Source organism: Mus caroli, unplaced genomic scaffold (genome assembly GCF_978045245.1).
Source record: "Mus caroli unplaced genomic scaffold, Mus_caroli_1 scaffold_12, whole genome shotgun sequence".
NCBI lineage: Eukaryota > Metazoa > Chordata > Mammalia > Rodentia > Muridae > Mus > Mus caroli.
Genome location: NW_028227267.1, coordinates 1,189,948 through 1,215,377, shown reverse-complemented (window position 1 = coordinate 1,215,377; position 25,430 = coordinate 1,189,948). Strand labels below are relative to the sequence as shown.

The following is a 25,430-nucleotide window of genomic DNA, read 5'->3' as shown; positions in this document are numbered from 1 at the left end:
TGGGCCATAATGGGACTAGGGCAACCCAGGTCCACTAAGCACTAGCTCTCCAGTGCTTGTGGGAGAAACTCTCAAAAGCATATCTAGGAATAGCTACCACTACACAATACTCCTCAGTATACACAAGCCCTGTCTCCTACAGAAAGAACCTTCTTCCCTCTCCTTGAAAATGGCTGTACTGTGACTACTTTAATAAGAGGATTTTAGCAGAAGAGATGTTTAAGTGAGTTCTTAGTTTCTTCTTAGTCATAAGAAACTTTGCAGGTGCTGGGACAGTAGCTTTGTGGTAGAGAGCTTATGCAAATGCATGAGGTTCTTGGTTCCACAGCCTTAAGCACGTGGGCACAGGAGAAAATTTTCCTGAACACAACACCAATAGCTTGTGCTCTAAGATCAAGAATTGACAAATAGTGCCTCATAAAATTGAAAGGCTTCTGTAAGGCAAAGGACACTGTCAATAGGAGAAAAATGGCAACCAAAAGATTGGGGAAAGATCTTTACCAATCATACATCTGATAGAGGGCTAATATCCAATATCTACAAAGAACTCAAGAAGGCAGACTCCAGAGAACCAAACAACTCTATTAAAAATGGGGCACAGAGCTAAACAGAGAATTCTCAACTGAGGAAATGCCAATGGCTGAGAAGAACCCAAAGAAATATTCAACAGCCTTAATCATCTGGGAAATGCAAATCAAAACAACCCTGAAATTCCACCTCACACCAGTCAGAATGGCTAAGATGAAAAAAAAAAAAAAAACGGGAACAGCAGATGCTGGCAAGGATGTGGAGAAAGAGGAACACTCCTCCATTTCTGTTGGGATTGCAAGCTGGTACAACCACTCTGGAAATCAGTTTGGCAGTTCCTCGGAAAATTGGACATAGCACTACCTGAGGACCCAGCTATACCACTCCTGAGCATATACCCAGAAGATGCCCCAGTACAGGGGATTGCCAGGGCCAGGAAGCAGGAGTGGGTGGGTAGGGAAGCAGGGTGGGGGAGGGTATAGGGGATTTTGGGGATAGCATTTGGAATGTAAATGAAGAAAATATCTAATAAAAATTTTATTTTTTTTTTAAAAAGACAATATAACCCTGAATGAGGTAACCCAATCACAAAAGAACATGCATGGTATGCACTCACTGATAAATGGATATTAGCCCAGAAGCTCAGAATACCCATGATACAATTCACAAACCACATGAAGCTCAAGAAGAAGGAAGACCAAAGTGTGGATACTTGGGACCTCCTTAGAAGGGGAAACAAAATACCCATGGGAAGAGATATAGAAACAAAGTGTGGTATAGAGACTTTAGGAAAGGCCAACCAGAGATTGTCCCACCTAGGGATCCATTCCATATACAGTTACCAAACCCAGACACTATTGCAGATGCCAACAAGAGCTAGCTGACAGGAGCTTGATAAAGCTGTCTCCTGAGATGCTCTGCCAGTGCCTGACAAATACAGAAGTGGATGCTCTCAGCCAACCATTGGACTAAGCACAGGGTCCCCAATGGGGGATCTAGAGAAAGGACCCAAGAAGCTGAAAGGGATTGCAACTCCCTAGGAGGAACAACAATATGAACTAACCAGTAACCCCAGAGCTTCCAGGGACTAAACCACCAACCAAACACATGGAAGGACCCAGGGCTCCAGCTGCATAAGTAGCAGAGGATGGCCTTGTCAAACATCAATGAGAGGAGAGGCTCTTGGTCCTATTAAGGCTTGACGTGCCAGTGTAGGGGAATGCCAGGACAGGAAAGTGGGAGTGGTTGGGTTGGTGTCTTAGTCAGGGTTTCTATTCCTGCACAAACATCATGACCAAGAAGCAAGTTGGGGAGGAAAGGGTTTATTCGGCTTACACTTCCATGCTGCTGTTCATCACCAAAGGAAGTCAGGACTGGAACTCAAACAGGTCAGAAAGCAGGAGCTGATGCAGAAGCCATGGAGGGATGTTCTTTACTGGCTTGCCTCCCTGGCTTGCTCAGCCTGCTCTCTTATAGAACCCAAGACTACCACCCCAGGAATGGTCCCACCCACAAGGGGCCTTTCCCCCTTGATCACTGATTGAGAAAATGCCTTACAGTTGGATCTCATGGAGGCATTTCCTCAACTGAAGCTCCTTTCTCTGTGATAACTCCAGCTGTGTCAAGTTGACACAAAAATAGCCAGTACAGTTGGTGAGCAGGGGTAGTGGGGATGGGATAGGAGATTTTCAGAGGTAAAAAGAGGAAAGGGGATAACATTTGAAATGTGAATAAAGAAAATATCTAATAAAAAAAAAGGAGAAAAAATGCTTTGAACCTCCAACTTGAGACTTGTGTCTCTTAAAGGAGGAAAGTATGTCATCAACAGCATTACTCTCATAATCACCATCATCATCATCCTTGTAATCCTCTCCTCCTCTTCTTCCTCCTCCTCCTTCATCACCATGTAAGAAGCTGGGGATGCTATCTTGCATCTATAACCCCAGATCTAGGAAGCTGAGTGGTAACACAATGGTTAAGCACTTTATGTGAGACCCTGAGTTCAATCCCCACTACCATAAAGAAAGAAAAATCAAAAGAACCCTTAGCTATGCCACTAACCCCCACCATACAAAGAAAGAATTTTAAAGTTGTCATGATAAGTTGCAGTGTTTTAAAGTAATTTGTTACACAGCAATAGCTAACCAAAATGGAACTCAATAAATTTTGAAGTTGAACATGTAGCTCCACTGTTACATCCTCAGAGACAGTGCAGTCAAACACTGAACCACACTCGGTTTTCATGTATACAAATGAGTTCTGGTGCTCAGAGTGGAAACCACACTCTTCTGAGCAGTGAATTATTTCTACAAGAATGCCAAGAAATCTTACTTTAAAACACCATAGCTGAAACCTGCCTGAGTAGGGCCACAGGCCTAATCCGGCCGGATCAGCACCGGGGTAGCTGGAGCGCAGGGTTGCCTGACACCCGCCAGCTACCCACGACCCCCGCCGCAGGATTTTGGGACTGCTGGTGAGTGGAACACAGCTTCTGCTCCAGTCCAATCACGCGGGACCTGAGACTGCTCTGGTTGGGGAGAGAGAAATCCGGCCTACATAGGGCCACAAGCCTCTTCCGGTCAAAAAACACCCGGGCAGCTGGGGCGCAGGGTCGGCTCACACTCGCCAGCTACCCACAACACCCACCACAAGATCTTAAGACTTCTGGTGAGTGGAACACAGCTTCTGCTCCAATCCAATTGCACGCGAGACCAGAGACTGCATTAGTTAGGGAAGCAGAAAACCGGCCTGAGTAGGACCACAGGCCTCTTCCGGCTGGACCAGCACCGGGGTACCATCAGCTACCCACGACCCCCGCCGCAGGATTTTGAGACTGCTGGTGAGTGGAACACAGCTTCTGCTCCAATCTTTAAACAGTGACAATGATAACAACTAACCCCAGAGATTACCAGATGGCGAAAGGTAAACGTAATAATCTTACTAACAGAAACCAAGACCACTCACCATCATCAGAACCCAGCACCCCCACTTCGCCCAGTCCAGGGCACCCCAACACACTGGAAAAGCTAGACACGGATCTAAAAGCATATCTCATGATGATGGTAGAGGACTTCAAGAAGGACTTTAATAACACACTTAAAGAAATACAGGAGAACACTGCTAAACAGGTAGAAGACAATAAAGAGGAAGCACAAAAATCCCTTAAAGAATTGCAGGAGAACACTGCTAAAGAGTTACAAATCCTTAAAGAAAAACAGGATAACATAATCAAACAGGTAGAAGTCCTTACAGAAAAACAGGAAAACACATCCAAACAGATGATGGAAATGAACAAAACCATACTAGACCTAAAAAGGGAAGTAGACACAATAAAGAAAACCCAAAATGAGGCAACACTGGAGATAGAAACCCTAGGAAAGAAATCTGGAACCATAGATACGAGCATCAGCAACAGAATACAAGAGATGGAAGAGAGAATCTCAGGTGCAGAAGATTCCATAGAGAACATCGGCACAACAATCAAGGAAAATGTAAAATGCAAAAAGATCCTAACTCAAAACATCCAAGAAATACAGGACACAATGAGAAGACCAAACCTACGGATAATAGGAGTGGATGAGAATGAAGATTTTCAACTCAAAGGACCAGCAAACATCTTCAACAAAATTATAGAAGAAAACTTCCCAAATCTAAAGAAAGAGATGCCCATGAACATACAAGAAGCCTACAAAACTCCAAATAGACTGGACCAGAAAAGAAACACCTCCCGACACATAATAATCAGAACAACAAATGCTCTAAATAAAGATAGAATACTAAAAGCAGTAAGAGAAAAAGGCCAAGTAACATATAAAGGCAAGCCTATCAGAATTACACCAGATTTTTCACCAGAGACTATGAAAGCCAGAAGATCCTGGACGGATGTTATACAGACACTAAAAGAACACAAATTACAGCCCAGGCTACTATACCCAGCCAAACTCTCAATTAACATAGATGGAGAAACCAAAGTATTCCACGACAAAACCAAATTCACACATTATCTCTCCACGAATCCAGCCCTTCAAAGGATAATAACAGAAAAAAACCAATACAAGGACAGGAACCACGCCCTAGAAACAACAAGAAGGTAATCCCTCAACAAACCTAAAAGAAGACAGCCACAAGAACAAAATGCCAACTTTAACAACAAAAATAACAGGAAACAACAATTACTTTTCCTTAATATCTCTTAATATCAATGGACTCAACTCCCCGATAAAAAGACATAGACTAACAAACTGGCTACACAAACAAGACCCAACATTTTGCTGCTTACAGGAAACTCATCTCAGAGAAAAGGATAGACACTACCTCAGAATGAAAGGCTGGAAAACAATTTTCCAAGCAAATGGCATGAAGAAACAAGCTGGAGTAGCCATTCTAATATCTGATAAGATTGACTTCCAACCCAAAGTCATTAAAAAAGACAGGGAGGGACACTTCATACTCATCAAAGGTAAAATCCTCCAAGAGGAACTATCAATCCTGAATATCTATGCTCCAAATACAAAGGCAGCCACATTCATTAAAGAAACTTTAGTAAATCTCAAAGCACACATTGCACCTCATACAATAATAGTGGGAGACTTCAACACACCACTTTCACCAATGGACAGATCATGGAAACAGAAACTAAACAGGGACACAGAGAAACTAAGAGAAATTATGAATCAAATGGATCTGGCAGATATCTACAGAACATTCTATCCTAAAACAAAAGGATATACCTTCTTCTCAGCACCTCATGGTACCTTCTCCAAAATTCTCCAAGATCTCCCATGCTCATGGATTGGCAGGATCAACATTGTAAAAATGGCTATCTTGCCAAAAGCAATCTACAGATTCAATGCAATCCCCATCAAAATTCCAAATCAATTCTTCAACGAATTAGAAAGTGCAATCTGCAAATACATCTGGAATAACAAAAAACCTAGGATAGCAAAAACTCTTCTCAAGGATAAAAGAACCTCTGGTGGAATCACCATGCCGGACCTAAAGCTCTACTACAGAGCAATTGTGATAAAAACTGCATGGTACTGGTATAGTGACAGACAAATAGACCAATGGAATAGAATTGAAGACCCAGAAATGAACCCACACACCTATGGTCACTTGATCTTCGACAAGGGAGCTAAAAACATCCAGTGGAAGAAAGACAGCATTTTCAACAAATGGTGCTGGCACAACTGGTTGTTAACATGTAGAAGAATGCGAATCGATCCATTCCTATCTCCTTGTACTAAGGTCAAGTCTAAGTGGATCAAGGAACTTCACATAAAACCAGAGACACTGAAACTTATAGAGGAGAAAGTGGGGAAAAGCCTTGAAGATATGGGCACAGGGGAAAAATTCCTGAATAGAACAGTAATGGCTTGTGCTGTAAGATCGAGAATTGACAAGTGGGACCTCATGAAACTACAAAGCTTCTGCAAGGCTAAAGACACCATCAATAAGACAAAAAAACCACCAACAGATTGGGAAAGGATCTTCACCTATCCTAAATCAGATAAGGGACTAATATCCAATATATATAAAGAACTCAAGAAGGTGGACTCCAGAAAGTCAAATAACCCCATTAAAAAATGGGGCTCAGAACTGAACAAAGAATTCTCACCTGAGGAATACCAAATGGCAGAGAAACACCTGAAAAAATGTTCAACATCCTTAATCATCAGGGAAATGCAAATCAAAACAACCCTGAGATTCCACCTCACACCAGTCAGAATGGCTAAGATCAAAAATTCAGGTGACAGCAAATGCTGGCGAGGATGTGGAGAAAGAGGAACATTCCTCCATTGTTGGTGGGATTGCAAGCTTGTACAACCACTCTGGAAATCAGTCTGGCGGTTCCTCAGAAAATTGGACATAGTACTACCGGAGGATCCAGCAATACCTCTCCTGGGCATATATCCAGAAGATGTCCCAACCGGTAAAAAGGACACATGCTCCACTATGTTCATAGCAGCCCTATTTATAATAGCCAGAAGCTGGAAAGAACCCAGATGTCCCTCAACAGAGGAATGGATACAGAAATTATGGTACATTTACACAATGGAGTACTACTCAGCTATTAAAAAGAATGAATTTATGAAATTCCTAGCCAAATGGATGGACCTGGAGGGCATCATCTTGAGTGAAATAACACAATCACAAAAGAACTCACACAATATGTATTCACTGATAAGTGGATATTAGCCCAAAACTTAGGATACCCAAGATATAAGATACAATTTGCTAAACGCATGAAACTCAAGAAGAATGAAGACCAAAGTGTGGACACTGTGCACCTTCTTAGAATTGGGAACAATACACCCAGGGAAGGAGTTACAGAGACAAAGTTCGTAGCTGTGATGAAAGGATGGACCATTTAGAGACTGCCGTATCCAGGGATCCATCCCGTAATCAGCTTCTAAACACTGACACCATTGCATACACTAGCAAGATTTTGCTGAAAGGACCCAAATATAGCTGTCTCCTGTGAGACGATGCCGGGCCTAGCAAACACAGGAGTGGATGTTTACAGTCAGCTATTGGATGTATCACAGGGCTCCCAATGGAGAAGCTAGAGAAAGTACCCAAGGAGCTAAAGGGATCTGCAACCCTATTGTTGGAACAACATGATGTACTAACCAGAACCCCAGAGCTCTTGTCTCTAGCTGCATATGTATCGAAAGATGGCCTAGTCGGCCATCAATGGAAAGAGAGGCCCATTGGACTTGCAAACTTTATATGCCCCAATATAGGGGAATGCCAGGGCCAAAAGAATGGGAATGGGTGGGTAGGGAAGTGGGGGGCGCTATGGGGGACTTTTGGGATAGCATTGGAAATGTAATTGAGGAAAATATGTAATAAAAATATTAAAAATCAAAAAAAAAAAAAAAAACCACCATAGCTAACAGTTCTGTCTAGTTAGCCTTAACTGCCAACTTAACACAGCCTAGAGAACCTGAAAGGAGAAGCCTCAATTGAGGAATTATCCAGATCAGATTAACTTGTGACTTATGTGACAATTCTGTAAAGAATTGTATTGATATAAGAGGGGACTGTCTGATATGGGCTGAGTTGTATGAGAAAACTCTTGCTTGAATTCTTGCCCTTGTACCCCTTAATAAAAGGCTATGACAAGGAAGGTATAAGCTAAATTAGCTAAATTAGCTTTTTCCTCCCCTAAGTTGCTTTTGGTGGGATTGTTTTATCACAACAACAGAAAGCAAACTAGAACACTATACATGTACCAAAAGTTTTCCATAATTATGATCTTTCCATAGTCAAACGAACCTTTTAGGGTTTACATTTCCTACATGGCTGATGTATTTAGAACACTGCATACGAATTCATTAATTTTTATGTTCTAATGTCCCACCTTGTTCTGGAAAAGAATATGACAGGCTTGTGACCTTAATAGTGCAGTAGCCATGAGGGATGACTCATGCTGTCATGGAAGCTGCACCTATTCATTGATTAGGGGTGAGTATCTGGTCCCCCAAAGGAGCTACTTCATCATTTATCCTTTAAGGTCAGGATCCAGCCAAGTCAGAAAAAGCGATGGTGATTTGATCTGCTTCCCAGACTTGTACTTTTTTCTGAGAAAATGAGTGTTTGGCAAGTGAGAAACGTTTGCAAGATCCATAATGAACCTAAAGCCATGCTGTCAAGTCACGTTCAAAGCATTCAAATCATATTCTTTCCATGATATTCTTCAATCTACTTCAGTCACTGAGGGGTAACAGAGATGTTTTCAACACTGAAGACACTGTTATGAAGGCAGAATCAGACTGAGGAGGCAGGCTCGTTTCTACCCTCTCCCAGGGAGGCAGGAAGACATTGGCACAAAATCCATGCCCACTGCGGTGAGCTGTGTACAGCATTATCTGGGTACACAGCCCATCTGTTTTCCTCCCTGGTTCATTACAGAGGTGTAGCTGGCAAACTTTCTGTACAAAAATGAAATGTGGCCTTTCAAGTCAGGGCAAGTCTGCCCTTTCTACCCCTGCCGAGTCACTGCCTGATGACCACATTCTCAGCTGAGACAGTATCAGACTGGGCACAGACTGAAGGATCAGAGAGGTCCATGTGTGGTCTATGAGGTCAGGGCACAATCAGAAACTTCAGAAACAAGCAGGAGAGCCTAGCTTCAGGAGCAGACACTGGAGCCAGACTGCCTGGCTCTAACCCTTCCTAATTGTGTAAGCTTGAGTTAGTTATTTCTTTCCCTTTATGGTCATTTTCCCTGTGTCCACCTCAGCTGGGGTAAAACTAATCACTGGAATGGACACAGAGGTGCCTGGCATCTTGTGCTCCAGGCATCTTCCCTATACTGTACAACTCTCATCTTACCTCATTCATCCCAGAACGAGTAAGCCTGGAGTCAGGTCCAAGGCACCAGGGCCCTGTTTTCCAATGGTGTGAGCAGACAATATGCTGAACAGAGAGAAAAACTCATCCACCTGGTTTAATGCCACTCTGCCAGTGCCAAGGAGCTGCCAGACTAAGCCAAGATGTTCTTGGCTTTCACCCGTCCATTTGCAACAAGGCCAACTGGCCACATTTCCTACTTACCTGAAACAATGCTAAGGAAACCTCAACCCAGAGAGCCAGCTGGCAGAGGTCTGTGTAACTTCAGCCTCCCCAGTGCTGAATGGGCCAGATGCCACACCTGTACACACACCTGAACCCCATTTTATACCTCTCTGTCCCTACTGCCCAGAGGAGCTAGGGAGCTGGGAGTGCCAGTGAATCTTCATAGGGTCTCCATTTCTGGATGTTTTACAGTGAGCCCATAGTCCAGCCCACCTCAACCTGCCACAGCAGCTTCTCATTGCTCATCCCTTCCCAAACCAAACAGCCATATACTTCATCTAGCCTCTGTCCTCACTGTGGCCCTTCAGTGAGCATTGTTTTGTATTTAGAAGATGTTTCTGTCCTCCTGTGGTCCATGGAACTGAAAATGATAGTTCTCTGCCAGGCTTTACCACCTGGGTCTCTTTTCTGTCCTCAGAACTTTGCACTGCTATATCAGTTACTCTTCTTGATATTTTGGCCAAATCCTTGACAAGAACAGTTTCAAGGAGGGAAGATTTATTCTGGATTACAGTTCGAGAAAAATAGTCCCTCATGGCCATACTAGTTAGGGTTATTGTTGCAGTAAAATACCATGACCAAAGCAACTTGGGAAGGAAAGGGTTTATTTCATCTTATACTTTCAGGTAACAGATAATCACTGAGGAAGTCAGGACAGGAACTCATGCAGAGCAGGAACCTAAGGGAGCTGATGTAGTGGCCACGGACAGATGCTGCCTACTGGCTTGCTCCCTATGCTCAGCTTACTTTCTTACAAAACCCAGGACCACCAGCCCAGGGATAGACACCTGAAATGAGTTGGGCCCTTCCCCATCAATCATTAATTTAAAAAAGTACCTTGCCAGATCATACAGAGGCATGTCCTTATTTGAGATTTCCTCCTTTCCCAGCTTGTATCAATTTGATGTAAAAAAACTAGCCATCATAATGGCCAAGAAGGCACGACAGTAGGAGCAGGAGACATCTGGCCACCTGGCATCAACACTCAGGAAGTTGCAAAGAGACGGGAAGTGGAGGCTTGACTATAAACCTGGTAGGTTACCTGCCAGTGACCTACTTGCTCCAGTCCCACTCCACTTCCTGAAGGTTACATAACTTCTCAAACAGCACCCCAGGGAGTGTGGAGTATGTGAAACCATGAGGAACGCTTCCTATTCAAAATAGAACCACTGGCTTCTTCCTTGCCTTGAATGTTTCTCCTTCAACTCCATGAACGGCTCCTTGACATTCTTCAGTCCAAAGCCTTGACTACTTTGCTTGTCACCAGGACCTTGGTGCCCCCTGTCTCCTGACCATGGTGGACATGTCATCTCCAGGCTTATCACAAACCATAATTCTTCAGTGAGTTTCTTTTTCTTGCCTATCATCCCTTACCATGAGGCAGTTTATCTTATGAGAGACATTGTTCACTGCTGTAATCTCAGCATCAAGAGTGAAATCTAGCCTATAGTACTTACTGGGTATGTACTGGCAAGGTCATGTATGAACAAGAAAGCGGTCTGCCCCACTTCATCCAAAGGCCTGGTGAACATCAGGCAGAAACACAAAGGCTTTGTCCTTTCCCTTTGAGAAGGCTCTATCTTTGATAAGTGCCTATATAACTGTGAAAAATAAGAGTAAGAGATGTTCAGTGCCATAAAAGTGACCCCCACTGGCCACCATAAGTATGCAGAGACGATCAACATCATTTCAGATGAGGTCATCTAGCAAAATGTATAGGAGTAGACAGAATTCAGTGAACAGAGACAACAGACTGAAGTAAGGGACTTCAGAGGAATGAAAGATCCAGAGAGAGAGATGCAGTAGAAAAGACAGGCAATCTGTGGGATAAAGGTGGTAAAGTCAGATGTGCTAAGCCAGGTGGCTCATCTAGGGCTTAGAGGACAGATGTCAGTGCTACTGTTGGAATGCCCTCTGAGCAAGCTAAGGCAGCTAAGCAGGCCCTCTCTCCACAGGTAAACACAAGCTGATGCTGGAGCTTGGTATCAGGGCACAGTTACATACTGGGCATATGATCCTTAGTACCCAAGACAACTAGTCACAATAAGCTAACAGATTCATCACGAACCCAGCAATGTGCAGTCCTTATTGGTGAAAATCTACAGGGAAGCCACATAGGTGTTTGCATTCTGCTGTCTGATTTCTCTGTACCAGGAGGCAGCTCACCTCCTCACACAATCTTCTTCTTCACACATACCACTTCCTAGTACCTGAGGTCCATTATGGAAACAAACCCTAATGATACAACAGAATGCTTTTTTCTACTCTGCTGTTTATTTCCCTTCAGAAAAGCCTGTGAAGTTGCATCTAAGCTGTAATTTTATCGTTGCCATATTCCCTTGCATGATTTTCCTCAGTCTTTCAAATCATTGGTCACAGGAAGTGATTCCCCTGCTTTTCTACTAGCAGATGAAATGGAAACTGGTAGGCAGAAGCATTGTCCAGGACACTGGGCTGACCATTTCGATAGTCAGATTAGACCTGCCCCGTGGATGTTTGAATGTTTGGGTGCTGGGGAGATGTCCAGTTGGTAAAGTGCTTGCTATGCAAGCATGAGTATCTGGGCTTAGGTCTTCAGCACAACACATAGGCAGAGTATATTCCTGAAATCCCAGCACTAGGAAGACAGAGATATTCAGATCCCTGGAGCTCACTGGATAGGCCAGCTAGCTGAATCAGTGAGTTCCACATTAAGTGAGAGACCTTGTCTCAAAACATAATCTTGGTCCTTTCAGCAAAATCTTGCTGGCATATGCAATAGTGTCTGCGTTTGATGGCTGATTATGGAATGGACTACTGGGTGGGGCAGTCTCTGGATGGTCCATCCTTTCATCTTAGCTCCAAACATTGTCTCTGTAACTCCTTCCATTGGTATTTTATTCTTGTGAGGCTATGCCAGTGCCTGGCAAATACAGAAGTGGATGCTCATAGTCATCTATAGGATGGAACACAGAGCCCCCAATGGAGGAGCTAGAGAAAGTATACAAGGAGCTAAAGGGGTCTACAACCCTATAGGTGGAACAACAATATGAACTAGTCAGTACCCCCACAGCTCGTGTGTCTAGCTGCATATGTAGCAGAAGATGGCCTAGTCGGCCATCATTGGGAAGAGAGGCCCCTTGGTCTTGCAAACTTTATATGCCCCAGTACAGGGGAACTCCAGAGCCAAGAAATGGGAGTGTGTGGGTAGTGGAGCTGGGCGGGGGAGGGTATAGGGGACTTTTGGGATAGCATTTGAAATGTAAATGAAGAAAATATCTAATAAAAAATTTTCAAAAAAACCATAATCTGGGAATAAAGAGATGACTCAACAGTTAAAAACACTGGCAGCTCTTCCAGGGAGGCCTAGGCTCAATTCCCAGCACCCACATGGTACCTCAAAACCATCTGTAACTCCAGTTCCTAGGGATCTAATGCCTTATTCTGGTTTCCACGGCCACTAGACACATATATGGTGCACATGCACACACACACACACAAACATATGCACATATAATGTATGCATGTAGGTAAAATATCTGTAAACATAAAATAAAAATAAATACATTTTTAAAATAAATTAAAATTCATCATTATGATGAGCAGCAGTATCTAGAAAGAAACTGAAGAAGGCACCTGATGTCAACCCTGGCTTCTACATGCACACATATGACATGACATATGCCAATGCATATGTACACACATAGGAACACATATATACACTACATATATTCGATAATTTTAACTCAAAACTCCCTACCTTGTCAATATATGGCCATGTTTATTTAGCAGCTGACCTTCCTTCCTAACAGGCTTGTGAAGAAGACAGGAGGCAAGAGCAGCCTCCTTTTCAGGGGAAGAAGAAAATATACAAGCCAACAAGGATATTCTCTAGATGCAGGAATCCAAAAGAGGGTTGACATTCATTTTTCTTTAGCTCAGGCAATGACAGAAAGTGGGACAGGAATTGATTCATCATTAGTCTATCTAACTGATCTGTGTCTAGAAAAGCCATGTCACCAGTTACCTCAAATGCCTCCATTCACCACAAAAACATGACAGAACCCAGATCTGTCCATTCACAACCTCCAAAACAGGAAACAACAACGACGACAAAACCACATGGTCCTATAGGTAATTTCAACAAGGACAGCACTGCTCACATTTGCTGTGAACACACACATCCTTGAAATTCTCCCCAAGGCTTGCAGGGCCTGGCTGCTCCTGTGGCTCCTGATACATAGGCAACTTGAGGATAAGAGTTATCTGCTGTCCTATGAGGTATAACCACTGACAGAGTGTAGGGAGAAAGATGGTTGCTGCAGTGCTCCAAGCTGAATTTGCTCAGTGACATCCTGGCATCCTCAGAGTGGCTCCAAACTACCAGTAGCAGCACATCCCACAACATCTGTGCAAAGACAGATCCTCTAGTTCCACCTGGTTCCAGGTTCAAACCCAATAGGTGAAGCATAGAAATCTGGAATACAGTGAAGTTTCGGGCCACAGTGTCTTATGTTCCACCTACCACTCTCACTCCCCACTCCCCACTCCCACCGCTGGGTGTTTGGAGAAACCAAGTCTTCTTCACACCTGTTCACATAGTATTAGACAAAGATGGCTGCCATCCCACACCCATGAGTCTCTGGTGGTTTTGGTGGCATCCACAACACCTAGAGGCTGCTTGTAGACACCACTTGTTTCCAGGTGTCAGAATGTGAACAGGTGTTACAGACATGTTTCATTTCCTGCTTTTGGACTTATTCAAAGGCCTAGACTTGTGTGAGCAACATGGGATAGAGAAGTAGAGGCTGGCATCCATGTGCTGTTAAGCCATGTGTATCATGTATTATGTTAATATATGTTAATACATGGTATCACAAAGACAAGAATGGGCAGTAAAGAGGCTGGTCCTCATGGAAAATACAGAAACAGCACAAAATAACCCTAGTGGAGAATGCTCACTGAAGACAGGTGGCTTGTGGATATGGGGAGTCTACCATGCACAAATCACTTAAGGCTGGGCTAAAACCGTGATTTTGAATAATCAGGTCCAAAAAGGCCTGAGAACATCCCCCAAGTGATAAACAATTCACCATCCCAGTGAAGTTGTGGATTGTCTTCGAGCAAGTAAACAGCAAAGAACTCTGGGGACATAAAAGATAAGCTGATGTCCCACCTGCCCTAAGGTTTGCCCTGTTTGTACAACTGAGTTCCCTGCAGAGAGCTGAGAGATTGTCACCCTCAATGCTCAGCAGAGAACACCTCAAACTGGAATCCACATTTAGAAGCCCGAGGGCTTATTAGGGCTCACCAGCTGTGTGCCTCCATTACTGTCCATGTGTCCATTACTTTCCCAACACACACCCCAAAACACACAGTGCTCTGAATGTGCCCACTAGTGACCTAGAATTCTTACCACAGACAAGTATGACCCTTGTGCCAGCAACATATACCTATCTCTCTTTCTTTCCCCCCTCCCTCCCTCCCTCCCTTCCTCTTCCCACTTCTTTTCATCAACAATCCTATGAGCATTATCCCTTGTGGGGGATGAGGATGGGGGTATTAAAGCAATGGCCAACATATACACGTTTGGTCAAAGACATAATTGATGTGAAAGTTATCCACTTTGTCAACACACAAGGGCAACCAGAAAAAACAGTCCTTTAGCCCTACCATATGACGGCTGTAATAAACCTAGGTTTCTTCAGCTTTGCTGAAATTGTTCTCACTTCTCCTCCTCAGCCAGAAGACATTGGACAAGCACCCATTGTGAATGCCCCAGAAGGTGGCAAGGTTGACCTGGAAGCCTTCAGTCATTTTACAAAAATCATCACACCAGCAATTACCAGAGTGGTGGATTTTGCCAAAAAGTTGCCCATGTTTTGTGAGGTAAGGACATGGCTCTTCTGTCTGGGTCACTTTTCTTTATAGCTCCATTTCCAAGAGTGCAGGATATTGTTTAATAGCAATCAGGAGAACTCCACGCTAGGAAAGCAGAGTTGGTGCAAAGTGAGAATGTCTGCCAGGGCTGCAGCTCAGTGGGAGAGCACTTGCCTTGTATGTCTGACCTTGGATCTATTCCCAGTACTGTCAAAAGAAAAGGACTGGTTCCCCTTCTCTCTAAAGCCATTGCTGGGTGAGGGACAAAATTAGCTTATTTGCTAATTTTAGTAAAAAGATATTAGCAAAATTGCTGCAGTTTGAACTTACATCTATAGCCCTTCTACAGAATATCCCAGAGATGGCTATGTGATCAGTTCTTTTTTTTTTAATGGAAATTACAATTTATTATCTTCAAGTCAGGGAAAAACCTTGGCTTCTCCACTTGCAGAAGTGCTACAGGCCACACGTCAATGTCTATAAAGAACTATGCCAGCTCATGATCTTGGTCTACTGCTATCGTTAAAAGTCTGAAATACCATCCTGCAATATTTGAAGATAAATGCACAGAACAGGGTCCTTTCTGAAAAAGCCTCCTCCACACTCACTCTTCAGCATCATAATGTGATAAGCTTATTTCCCTTAATGAGTGCACCATTCTGTAGAAAAAAAAAGTTCTAAATAACACCACCACCCACTATGTCAAGTGGTAAGTTTTCAGATGGAAGTATTTTATGTTCTGTTAATTCTCCTAAGCTAAGCTTTACATAATATATTCTTATTTATATTCTGCAAGTACCATTATTTCAGCCATAAGAATTGAAGCCAAATGGCCCTCACAGCAAGACTCTCACTGTCTCTGTGGGGGATCTCTTCTTCCCTAGGAGCTTGATCTCAGTGCCCTCTCTGGGGCCTGGAAAGCTCACCCAACAGAGCCCATGCTTTCCCTCAAAGACACTTCCCCCCTCTCTTAGCACATGTTTCATCTCACCTCAGCTTACATTCTGTATCACTTTGACAGTGCTATCCTACAGCAGAGAACAGAGCCACTACAGGGGATGTGCAAGAATCCTGGTCATGACTGTCTGACCTGAGTCATGTCATCTTTGAGATTTACACTGGTGTCTCTTTAAAGCAGTTGGCATGTTCAGATAGGAGCATACATTTAGAGTGTTGTCCTTCTGCCCTGCCTGAGTGACAAACACTGCAAACATCTTAGCTACTGATGCTGTTATTTCTTCTCTTTGTCTTTCTGGAACATTCCAAGTAGGCTAGGCCAGCTCCAGCAATTCCCCTGTCTCTTCCTCCCCTGCCCTAGGATTACAAGTTGCTACTACCACCACCACACCTGGCTTTAAAAAGTAAAAACCCATGGATTTTGGGAACAGGGTCAGGTTCAAGCAGCATATCCTGACTATGCTGTCTTCCAGGCTCAAGTTCATCATGACATTTCCATCCTGCCTCTGACTTTCTGAACCTAATAGGGCTGATGGTATCCTCTGTGGAACATCTATCTCCCTTTGCAAAATTCCATTAGGTGTCAGACCATTGCTCTCACACCTTCAAGGAAGCCCAGAAAGTTAGCATATAGATACAGCACAGACTGTAGTGAGCCTCTTCCATAAGCTTTGAGAGTAGTGTATAGTTCTTCCTCAGCTGAGAGAACCAAGTCTCCTTGTCTAGGATGAGCATCTGCTGCCTTAACTGCCAGCTCATCTGTGCTGTGAGTTTACAGTAAGGACAGCCCAGCTGGAATGAGGGTGAATCAGATACTGGAGGGGGAAATGTCTTATTGCTTATTTTTGAGCATCCATAGAATCCATACCCAGAAGAACAGAGCAGTAGCCTAAGGATAGGAACTGAGACAGAGAAAACACGTTCTTCCTTCTGATTTCTAATATTTTAATTAATATTTATGATCATTCTAGATGATGAACAAATAGTACCATTTCTAATTTCCTTCCTGTTGTTCGGGCAAACTTAGCCAAAAGAAACTTGGGAGAAGAAAGGGGTTATTTGGCTCACACTTCTAGGTCTGCTGAATGGTTCTTCTCTAGAGTGGGCTCAGCAGTGTGTGAGCATTATCTGGGCTCCTGGGTGACACTAAGGATGAGACCCACATAGAGTCCTAGAGGAGCTGGAACAGGTTCCTTTCTGTTCTCTCCAGCCAGTCCTCCCTGCTATCTGTAAACCTAGCTCAGCCTTCCTCCTTCCAACTCCCTCTTAAGTCAGGCATCCAAAGATATAATTAAAACAAGTCAGGACTTAAACAAAAGCAAATCTTTAATGCGTTATCAAATAGAATCGTTAGACATAGATGCCTGTTTCTCATAGAGAAATAAAAAGTTTAAAGTTGAACTTTGAATAGGCTGACTACTGAACAGAAGTAGACTTCTCAGTGTCTTCCAGCAGGATTGCTTTTAGTTGCATAAAGTAACCTAACCTGGACTAGTCAAGAGTCCTCACCTCCAAAGAGAAGCTCCAGCAGTTTCAGGGAAGACTTAGACACTATGTACAGTTTACATAGTCTTGCATGGTTTACATATTGAGATGTGTTGGCCTTGAATTGTGATAGAGATAGTTTCAAATCCCAGCCTTACCTACAAAATATCCCTATGCCAGGCATACTAGGACATTGAAGTCTGAGTGCCTGTTTATCACATGTGTGAATGAAACTGGAATTCAAATGTTTACCTTACTGTGAAGTTTAACTGAGATGACTGTGTAAATTTTGACAAGAAACAGAAGATGGAACAGTCATTCAGACCCTTTCAAATGACATCAATATTGAATTCTTGAACTTTCTCTCCAATCCCAGAAAATAATTTTCTATTTTTACTATTTTGTCACACAGAGTTCTGTTGTAAAGTTTTACTAGCCCATTGTCATAAAACCTAAATAGCATGGTGACCAAATAAGCTTTAAATGACCCTGAAATCTGAGCAGAAAGAGCTAGCTTGTCCATTGACTCTGGTATCTAGGTCACCAAATATAGAAACCTCTAAGCCAGGACACTGGATTCTGGCTTCACCTCTGCCCGGGATTTGCTTGTTGACAATGAGCAAAGCTTGTACTACCTTAGTCACTTGCATCTGGCACCTTCTAGTTTTGTACTTTCTGAAAAACTCAGTTGCCCACTGACCAGCAAGAGCTACACACAATAAAAGAAGATGAGTCTTGAACTCTGCTCAGCCGCACTTTCAAGTAAAACTCAGAATGAAGGGCTGATGGAGACTTCTGCATGACTATAATACCAGTTGAAGACCTGTGCTAAAAGAAATGTAAACTACTGAAATTAACCAGCCTGGAGATTTAAAAACAGTGATTGAGGGGGCTGGAGAGATGGCTCAGCAGTTAAGAGCACTGGCTGTTCTCCCAGAGAACCCAGCACCAACATGCAGCTCACAACCACCCATACCTCTAGTTCTAAGGATCCAATGACCTCTTTGGGTGCATAGACATGTGTGCAGTCAAAACACTCATATACATTTTTTTAAGTAGTTGTAGTCTGAGCGTGTTATTACATACCTGTAGCTCCTGCATTTGGGAGGCAGAGACAGATTGCCACTACTTTAAGGCCAGCTTAGTCTGCATAGTAAATTCCAACCCAGCCAGAACTACATAGGAGATTGTCTCAGAACAAACATGGTTCTGAGTGTACCTTACAACAAACATGGTTTGTAAGTGTCCCTCCAGGTAGAGAATGAGAGTAGGGGCTGCAGAGGATACAGACCTAGGTTGGCCACCAAGGCTCTGTGGTTGTTTTTCCAACACCCTAGCTGGCACTCGTCCTCTGTTCTGTGCTTATGTGCCTGCTTCTTTTCAGCTGCCATGTGAAGACCAGATCATCCTCCTCAAAGGCTGCTGCATGGAGATCATGTCCCTTCGAGCTGCTGTGCGCTATGACCCAGACAGTGAGACTCTAACTTTGAATGGGGAAATGGCAGTGACACGAGGCCAGCTGAAAAATGGGGGTCTAGGGGTGGTGTCAGATGCCATCTTTGACCTGGGCATGTCTCTGTCATCTTTCAACCTGGATGACACTGAGGTTGCCCTGCTTCAGGCTGTCCTGCTAATGTCTTCAGGTGAGTGTGCTGAGATTCTCAAGGGTGTGAGAAGAGCTTCTTGGGGTGGGGGGTCTAGTGCTAATTCACATCACTTAATGGGTTGTCTGTCTCCCTTTAGTTTCTGAGTCTTATCTGGCTCTCTAGCATCCAGAAACTAGAAGGGTCAATTGACAGAGAGCTGAATGAGGGGTTATCTAGGGTCTGAGGCTCTATAGCTCTGACTAGCTTGGAACTAACTGCATAGACCACACTGGCCTCTAACTCAGGTGCTCTTTGAAATTGTTTGTGGAAACACTTATATCTGTGGCATTTCAGAAGTGTGTGTTGCCTTGGCCTTGGGTTCTGACAGCTACAAGTCCCAGCCTCACTCGCAGAACATTAGTATTAAGTCCCAACCAGCATCTTACCATTCAGATGCCTGAATTTACATATCTCCAAATAAAGTTGAAATTAAAATATTTATCTCACTGTATTATTGTGAAGACTGACTAAGGTAGCTAAGTCTTGGTATGATGCCCAATTTGGATAGGGGAAGGTGGGCAGAGGCAGCTGGAGCCCTGTGAAATGACCCCATTTGCAGATAGTTCATCTACCCCTGCCTGTTTGTGCCTTTGCAGATGCTAGGTATAGATGTGAGAGATAGTGCCATCCTGTGGATCACTTGGCTCAAGTTTTAGTTTCCTCTTACTGAACAGCACACCAACCCAAAACTGGCTTAAGGCATCTGAGACTGCCAGAGCTAGAGCTGAACATGGCTGCAGAGGTTGCACCCAGCATCCTTTCCTCTGAAAGAGTACTCAGACCCTTACATGGCTGCCGGGTTCCAAGAGGGAGGGCTTCAAGCCTGTGAAAACAAAAGCTGACCAGACTTAAATCCACGGCCACATTCTATTGACCAACTAGCTCCAGCTCCAACCCATTCAACAGTGACCTCACCAGTCATCCACCAGGGAGGACATGATGCTGTCTTTAATCTACCACCATCTTTTTAACCAATATCTATTAGAACTCTGGCTCCCAACAGTGGAGGTTTAATAACAGAGCTGATCCATCCTCTTTTTATTTACATCATAATAAATAATTGCAAAGCACACTGTATTGTTTAAGGGCAGCTAGTCTTAAAATACAGAAAATTGGTTCAGGCTCTCCTCTTCATTTCAGAATAGGTTAGGTTTTTATTTCTTTAGTACTTGTCATTTTCTGACACCATCAGCTAGTTACACTTAGAGGTCATGGATATGTCAAGCCAATGTTCAGGAGGCTAAAAAACTATTTATCAGGTATGTGGCTAAACATCCATAAAACCTGAGTCACAGACATCTTCAGAGTTCTTTACTGAGCTGAAACTTTCTAAATAATTTTAAATTGATCTAGAAATTCATTTCCTACATAAAATTTAGATATGGCAGATATTTTTTAAGCAATAATATTTAAAATTATGTTTGTGGAAAATTTCAAATATAGACAGAATGGCACACTGAACTCTTGTGGGTGACTTTGGACAGACTCCAGGGGGTTCCATTTTCCCAATATCTTCTGTTCTAACCCTGGTGTAACACCCTCCCTATGACTTGCTTTTAACCAATAGAACCAACATATTCACTGTTACCTCATGAGATTCTATATGTAACATAAAATTATTGCAACCAGACTTATTCTATCAAGGCCTTGGGGACTTTGAGAGATTGACACCCAGGTGGAGAAAGTTCTCACAGTGGGGGAACTGCACAGCTGGTATTCAGGCTACAACCAGTGGTCATGTGACCCTCAGGGTTTCAGGGAAGAGAGAGTCCTCAGGGGAATATGATTTGGTGCCTCTCTAAGGGCCACCTTTGTGATACAGCCTCTCTAAATTAAAATAGAAATTGAACATATGTGGGACTCAAAGTCATGGAGGGAATGAAAGCAAGTTTTAGTTAAGTCATTATTGGTAGAAAGACACATCTAAATAATGTTGACTTACATAGGAAGGAAGCTATTTCTTCTGAAACATCTTCTAAGTGTACGCCCTAAAGAAGGCAGAAAAAAAGAATCAATGTGAGGCTAATCTGACTTCTATACTGTTCCAACACTTACTACCCTTTTGAACACTTTTTTTTTTAACAAGAAAGTGTTCAAGGACACAAAATCTTCAGCAATAACCTTTGGCTTTAATAAAGAAACTTATTATTTAATAAGCTTTTCTGCAGGCATTTCTTTTCATTGTAATCATCAGCTTATGGAAAATGGATTTTAATACTGTGTAATAAGATGTTTCCTCCAGAAAAAGTCAGTAAGAAGAGAGAATAGGTAGAGAAGGCAAATGTGTCTGTTTTTACATTACTATGACAAACACTCCATAAAACCAACTTGAGGGATGGAAGATTTACCTTGGCTCATGGTTCCAGAAGCTTGTGTCCACAGTTGACTGATCCCATTGCTTTCATGCCTGTGGTGAGGAAGAGCATCATGATAAGAAGCTCAGGGTAAAGTGAAGTTGTTCAAATTATGGCTGCCAGGAAGCAGCACACACCCCTCCCCCACCACAGTGCCCCTCACAGCACTGCACCCCTCCCCCACCACAGTATCCCTCTCAGCATTGCACCCCTCCCCCACCACAGTATCCCTCTCAGCACTTCACCCCTCCCCCACTACATTACTCCTCTCGGCATTGCACCCCTCCCCCACCACAGTATCCCTCTCAGCATTGCACCCCTCCCCCACCACAGTATCCCTCTCAGCACTTCACCCCTCCCCCACCAGAGCTATCCATCTTAACCTTGGTGTCTGATACTCTACAGCCTAAGCTGCATTCTCACTCACTCCTAGGAGCAGTGAAGTCCCCAGATCTGTAACTGAATCAGACAAGCTCACTTCTTCCACCTCTGAATTCAAATCCCTTTCTTCCTCCCCTCAGATCGCCCAGGGCTAGCCTGTGTTGAGAGAATAGAGAAATACCAAGACAGTTTCCTGTTGGCCTTTGAACACTATATCAATTACCGGAAGCACCATGTGACACACTTTTGGCCCAAACTCCTGATGAAGGTGACGGACCTGCGGATGATTGGAGCCTGCCATGCCAGCCGCTTCCTCCACATGAAGGTGGAGTGCCCCACTGAGCTCTTCCCGCCTCTGTTCTTAGAAGTATTTGAGGACTAAATGGACTGGACAAGTTCTTGTCATTCCTGCAGCACGACTGGGTATCATTACATTCCACCTGTAGCATTCTGTTGTTGTTTCTTCGTTTCTTTGTGTCAAGTGAGATCATCAGATGGTCAGCAGATCATCAATGGCATAGACTTGGATGAAATTGTTCTTTGAATGTGGGTCTTTGTAACCATTGCATTTTATTCTCCAGTCCTTAGTGTGAATGCTTTGAAGGGCTTACAGCAGTGCAGTCTGAGTGGGGTACAATCATTATTTCACCAGCATGAAGTCATCACCAGCTCCCATCTGTCCCTGGGCAGACTCAAGCAAGCCAAACAGCATTTCAGAAGACTAAAGAAGCCTTAAAACCGAGACCACAGTCATCTTGATCCAACATGATCCATTCTGATGTGTGCAAGGTGAAGCTGTAGAGCCCAGGCCACCTTTGGGTGAGCATGGCTTTTATCACAGAAGGGGAGAAGGAGCAGTTTCTACTCAGGAGCTCATCATTTCCAGCACCCGTGTTCTCCAAGCAGCCTGACTTGGAATGTGCAGGAATATCCATACCATAAAAAATCAACTTTCCTTTCCATGGCCTTCTGTAACCTTATGATTTACTTCAAGTTGCACAAGAGTATTACTTGACTGGTTTGAGGCCACAAGGAAAGTCTTTTTTTCAGTATGCCCATAGAGCTTGTAAATCTTCATCAATGTTAAAGCATACTTTCCAAAATGTGCGTGGTGTTACCTCAAGCAGGAAGGCACCTTTCCACCTTAGATTCACAAGCCACAAAGCTCGAATCTGTTTACATAGTGCAGTCCCTTTTCGATGGCCTATGAAGCAGTCCTCTTCCCAGCTTAGCTCACAAAGGTCTTGTCTAGGCTGTGTCTGTTGAGCTGATGATGTTCCCCAGTAGACTGAATCTTCCAATCAGGGAGACACATGGGGAAATTCCAGGCTTGTTTGGAAAAATCCCTGGAAAAGATCAGTACAGAAACAATCAGATTCAAAGGAAAAAAACTACTCATGGTATAGGCTGTCAGATTAGGGGGAATGCTCTCCCTGGATCAGCAAGCGCTTTACTTATTCACAAATATCTCCCAGTCCCATCCCATCACTGTCTCCCAATCTCACCTCTGTGGCCACCCACCTCCCTAGTTTCTGAGGCACTAAATAGCTTCTCTCTCTCTCTCTCTCTCTCTCTCTCTCTCTCTCTCTCTCTCTCTCTCTCTCTCTCTCTCTCTCTCTCTCTCTCTCTCTCTCTCCTAAATCTTCTGTAGCTTACACACCATTACCCTGGCAAATATTCCTCATAAAATACATCAGACCATTCATACCTGCTACCCAACCTATCCCCAATGACCATGTAGAGTAGATGTTTCTAAGCAACAAGTAGTGACAACTTACCCAAAAATGGGCAAAGACTGTACACATACATCTGAATGTACTGACTCTTCACTGACTTCGCAGATGTAAAATATTCTTTGCCTGCCTTTCACTGCCTTAGCCTGGAAATGCTGGGAAAAAAACAAGCCATATCAGCAAGAATTACCTAAAAGCAAAGGAAGTCACTGTGAAAAGCAAGGAAACTCGCTTCTCTCCGCTGGGCTTGCTGGGCGCCTTTGGCCTCGCTGGAAGTCGGGTTGCCTGAGTTCTAATTTGCACTCTGCAGCCTGGGTGATTTAGGACCTTACAGTTTCAGTTTTCTTACCTCCTGGGAAATGAGTTGAACTCCAAAAACCCTTCTTCTCTTCCCTATTGTTTGACTTCCAGGAAAGAGAGAAGATGTCTTTGAAAATTCTTTTATATTCAAATTTGTAGCTTCAAAAAGGAATGTATTTGGGCAATCAATTTGAGTGAGAATGAGAATTTGATTCAGAGGAAGGCAGAATGGCCTTAGAGGCATAAAGCTTAGAGGCACAGCGCTGAAAGTCCCAAGAGACTGTGGTAATAACCAAGGAAGCAGAAATTGTTTATCACTAAAGGACTTAGCCTGACTTCCCAGATAAAACATCGCTGAAGAGATTAAATAGAAGGAAGAAGCCCCATTAGATTCATGTATGAACATGTCAGAGGTAGCCTGTACCTGGCCTCCTGCTTCAGGAACTTCATTAAACATGTGTTCCCTATGTCAGCTCTTCTGGAAGACCTTCATCCAAACAATCAAAACGTTGCTGTGAGACCAATTCTCCTTCCAAAGGGAGAGAGGGGGAGGCAGGGAGGCAAGTCCTGCACAGGCATACAAACTTCTAGGACAGCAGAATTTCTAAGGAAGTTTCCTGATTCTGACAGTTTTCAAAGGGAATCAGAAACCCTGGCATTAGTGCAGGGTTTGACCCAGAATCATTCAGAGTGCTGTAAGGATTAAGCATTGGGCACTAGCCCAGTCTTTACAACCCAGCCAGCCACAGCAAAGTGACCCTCCCTCTACAGAGGCCCACCTTTCAGGACCAGACCCAGCTCTGGCAATCATGTTTAGGGTTGAATACTGAACAAAACATGCGAGCTTCAGTCTTCTGGTGGGAAGGAACCAGAATGATAGTAGGTCAGGACAGCCAAAGACACGCCTTTGAGAAATTCATTTTATGAAACTAGATTGTAAGGGATTTCCTCCCAAATTTTTTTCTTCTCTTTTTAAAAATCTTTCTCTTCTAATCTTGTCCAGACTTTCAAATCAAGTGTGGACATGGTGGCAGGAACCTTTACACCTGCTCCACTGTGGGGAGACATTCCAGTCAAGAAAACACACTCATCCTGCTGGGATGCTCACTGACAAATGGTATTTATGGACAAGAAGGCTGTGCACATGCAGCAAAAATGTGCATGTGTACACATGTGCGTATATCTGTTCATTGCCTCAAGTGTACTTCGCACTTCAGTTTAAATGTGCAGAACTTCCAGAAACTGGAAGGAAAAAAAACAAACAAACAAACAAAAAAAAACTTCTCCATGATTCTGCTGAAAACACCACGTGCTGCCTCTGAGCTTTTTCTAGTCCCTTGACCCTCAGTCCTCAGTGATGCGCTTATGTGATGAAGCCTCAGCCCAGCGCATCCCCTGCCTCTTTCCCAGTTCAATCTTGGGGAGGGTCCTTCTCACAGTGACCTGCAGGCTGGCCCTGCCACCTTGGCCTCCTCACACTCAGTTCTCCCCAAGCCAGCATCCCGACCTGCTGAGCCTCTTCAGAGCATGTCATTGTCAGTAAGACCTCTTCATTCTGTGGAACTCAAGCCTATCCATGTCATATTGACCTTTTGCTGCATGAG

The 25,430-nt window shown here is 43.6% G+C and overlaps 1 protein-coding gene across 23 annotated transcripts in view; it reads left to right on the top strand.

Annotated features, from left to right (window-relative positions):
• Positions 1-25,049, top strand: part of Thrb (thyroid hormone receptor beta) — a 405,974-nt gene extending 380,925 nt beyond the window's left edge. For all 23 annotated transcript variants that reach the window (XM_085828345.1, XM_085828343.1, XM_029469084.2 and 20 more), the window contains 3 exons: positions 14,833-14,979; positions 18,797-19,055; positions 21,934-25,049. In XM_085828345.1, coding sequence (XP_085684471.1) covers positions 14,833-14,979; positions 18,797-19,055; positions 21,934-22,175 — 648 coding nt within the window. In that variant the 3' untranslated portion in view covers positions 22,176-25,049. The remainder of the gene's footprint in view (positions 1-14,832; positions 14,980-18,796; positions 19,056-21,933) is intronic.
• Positions 25,050-25,430: the final 381 nt, after the last annotated feature.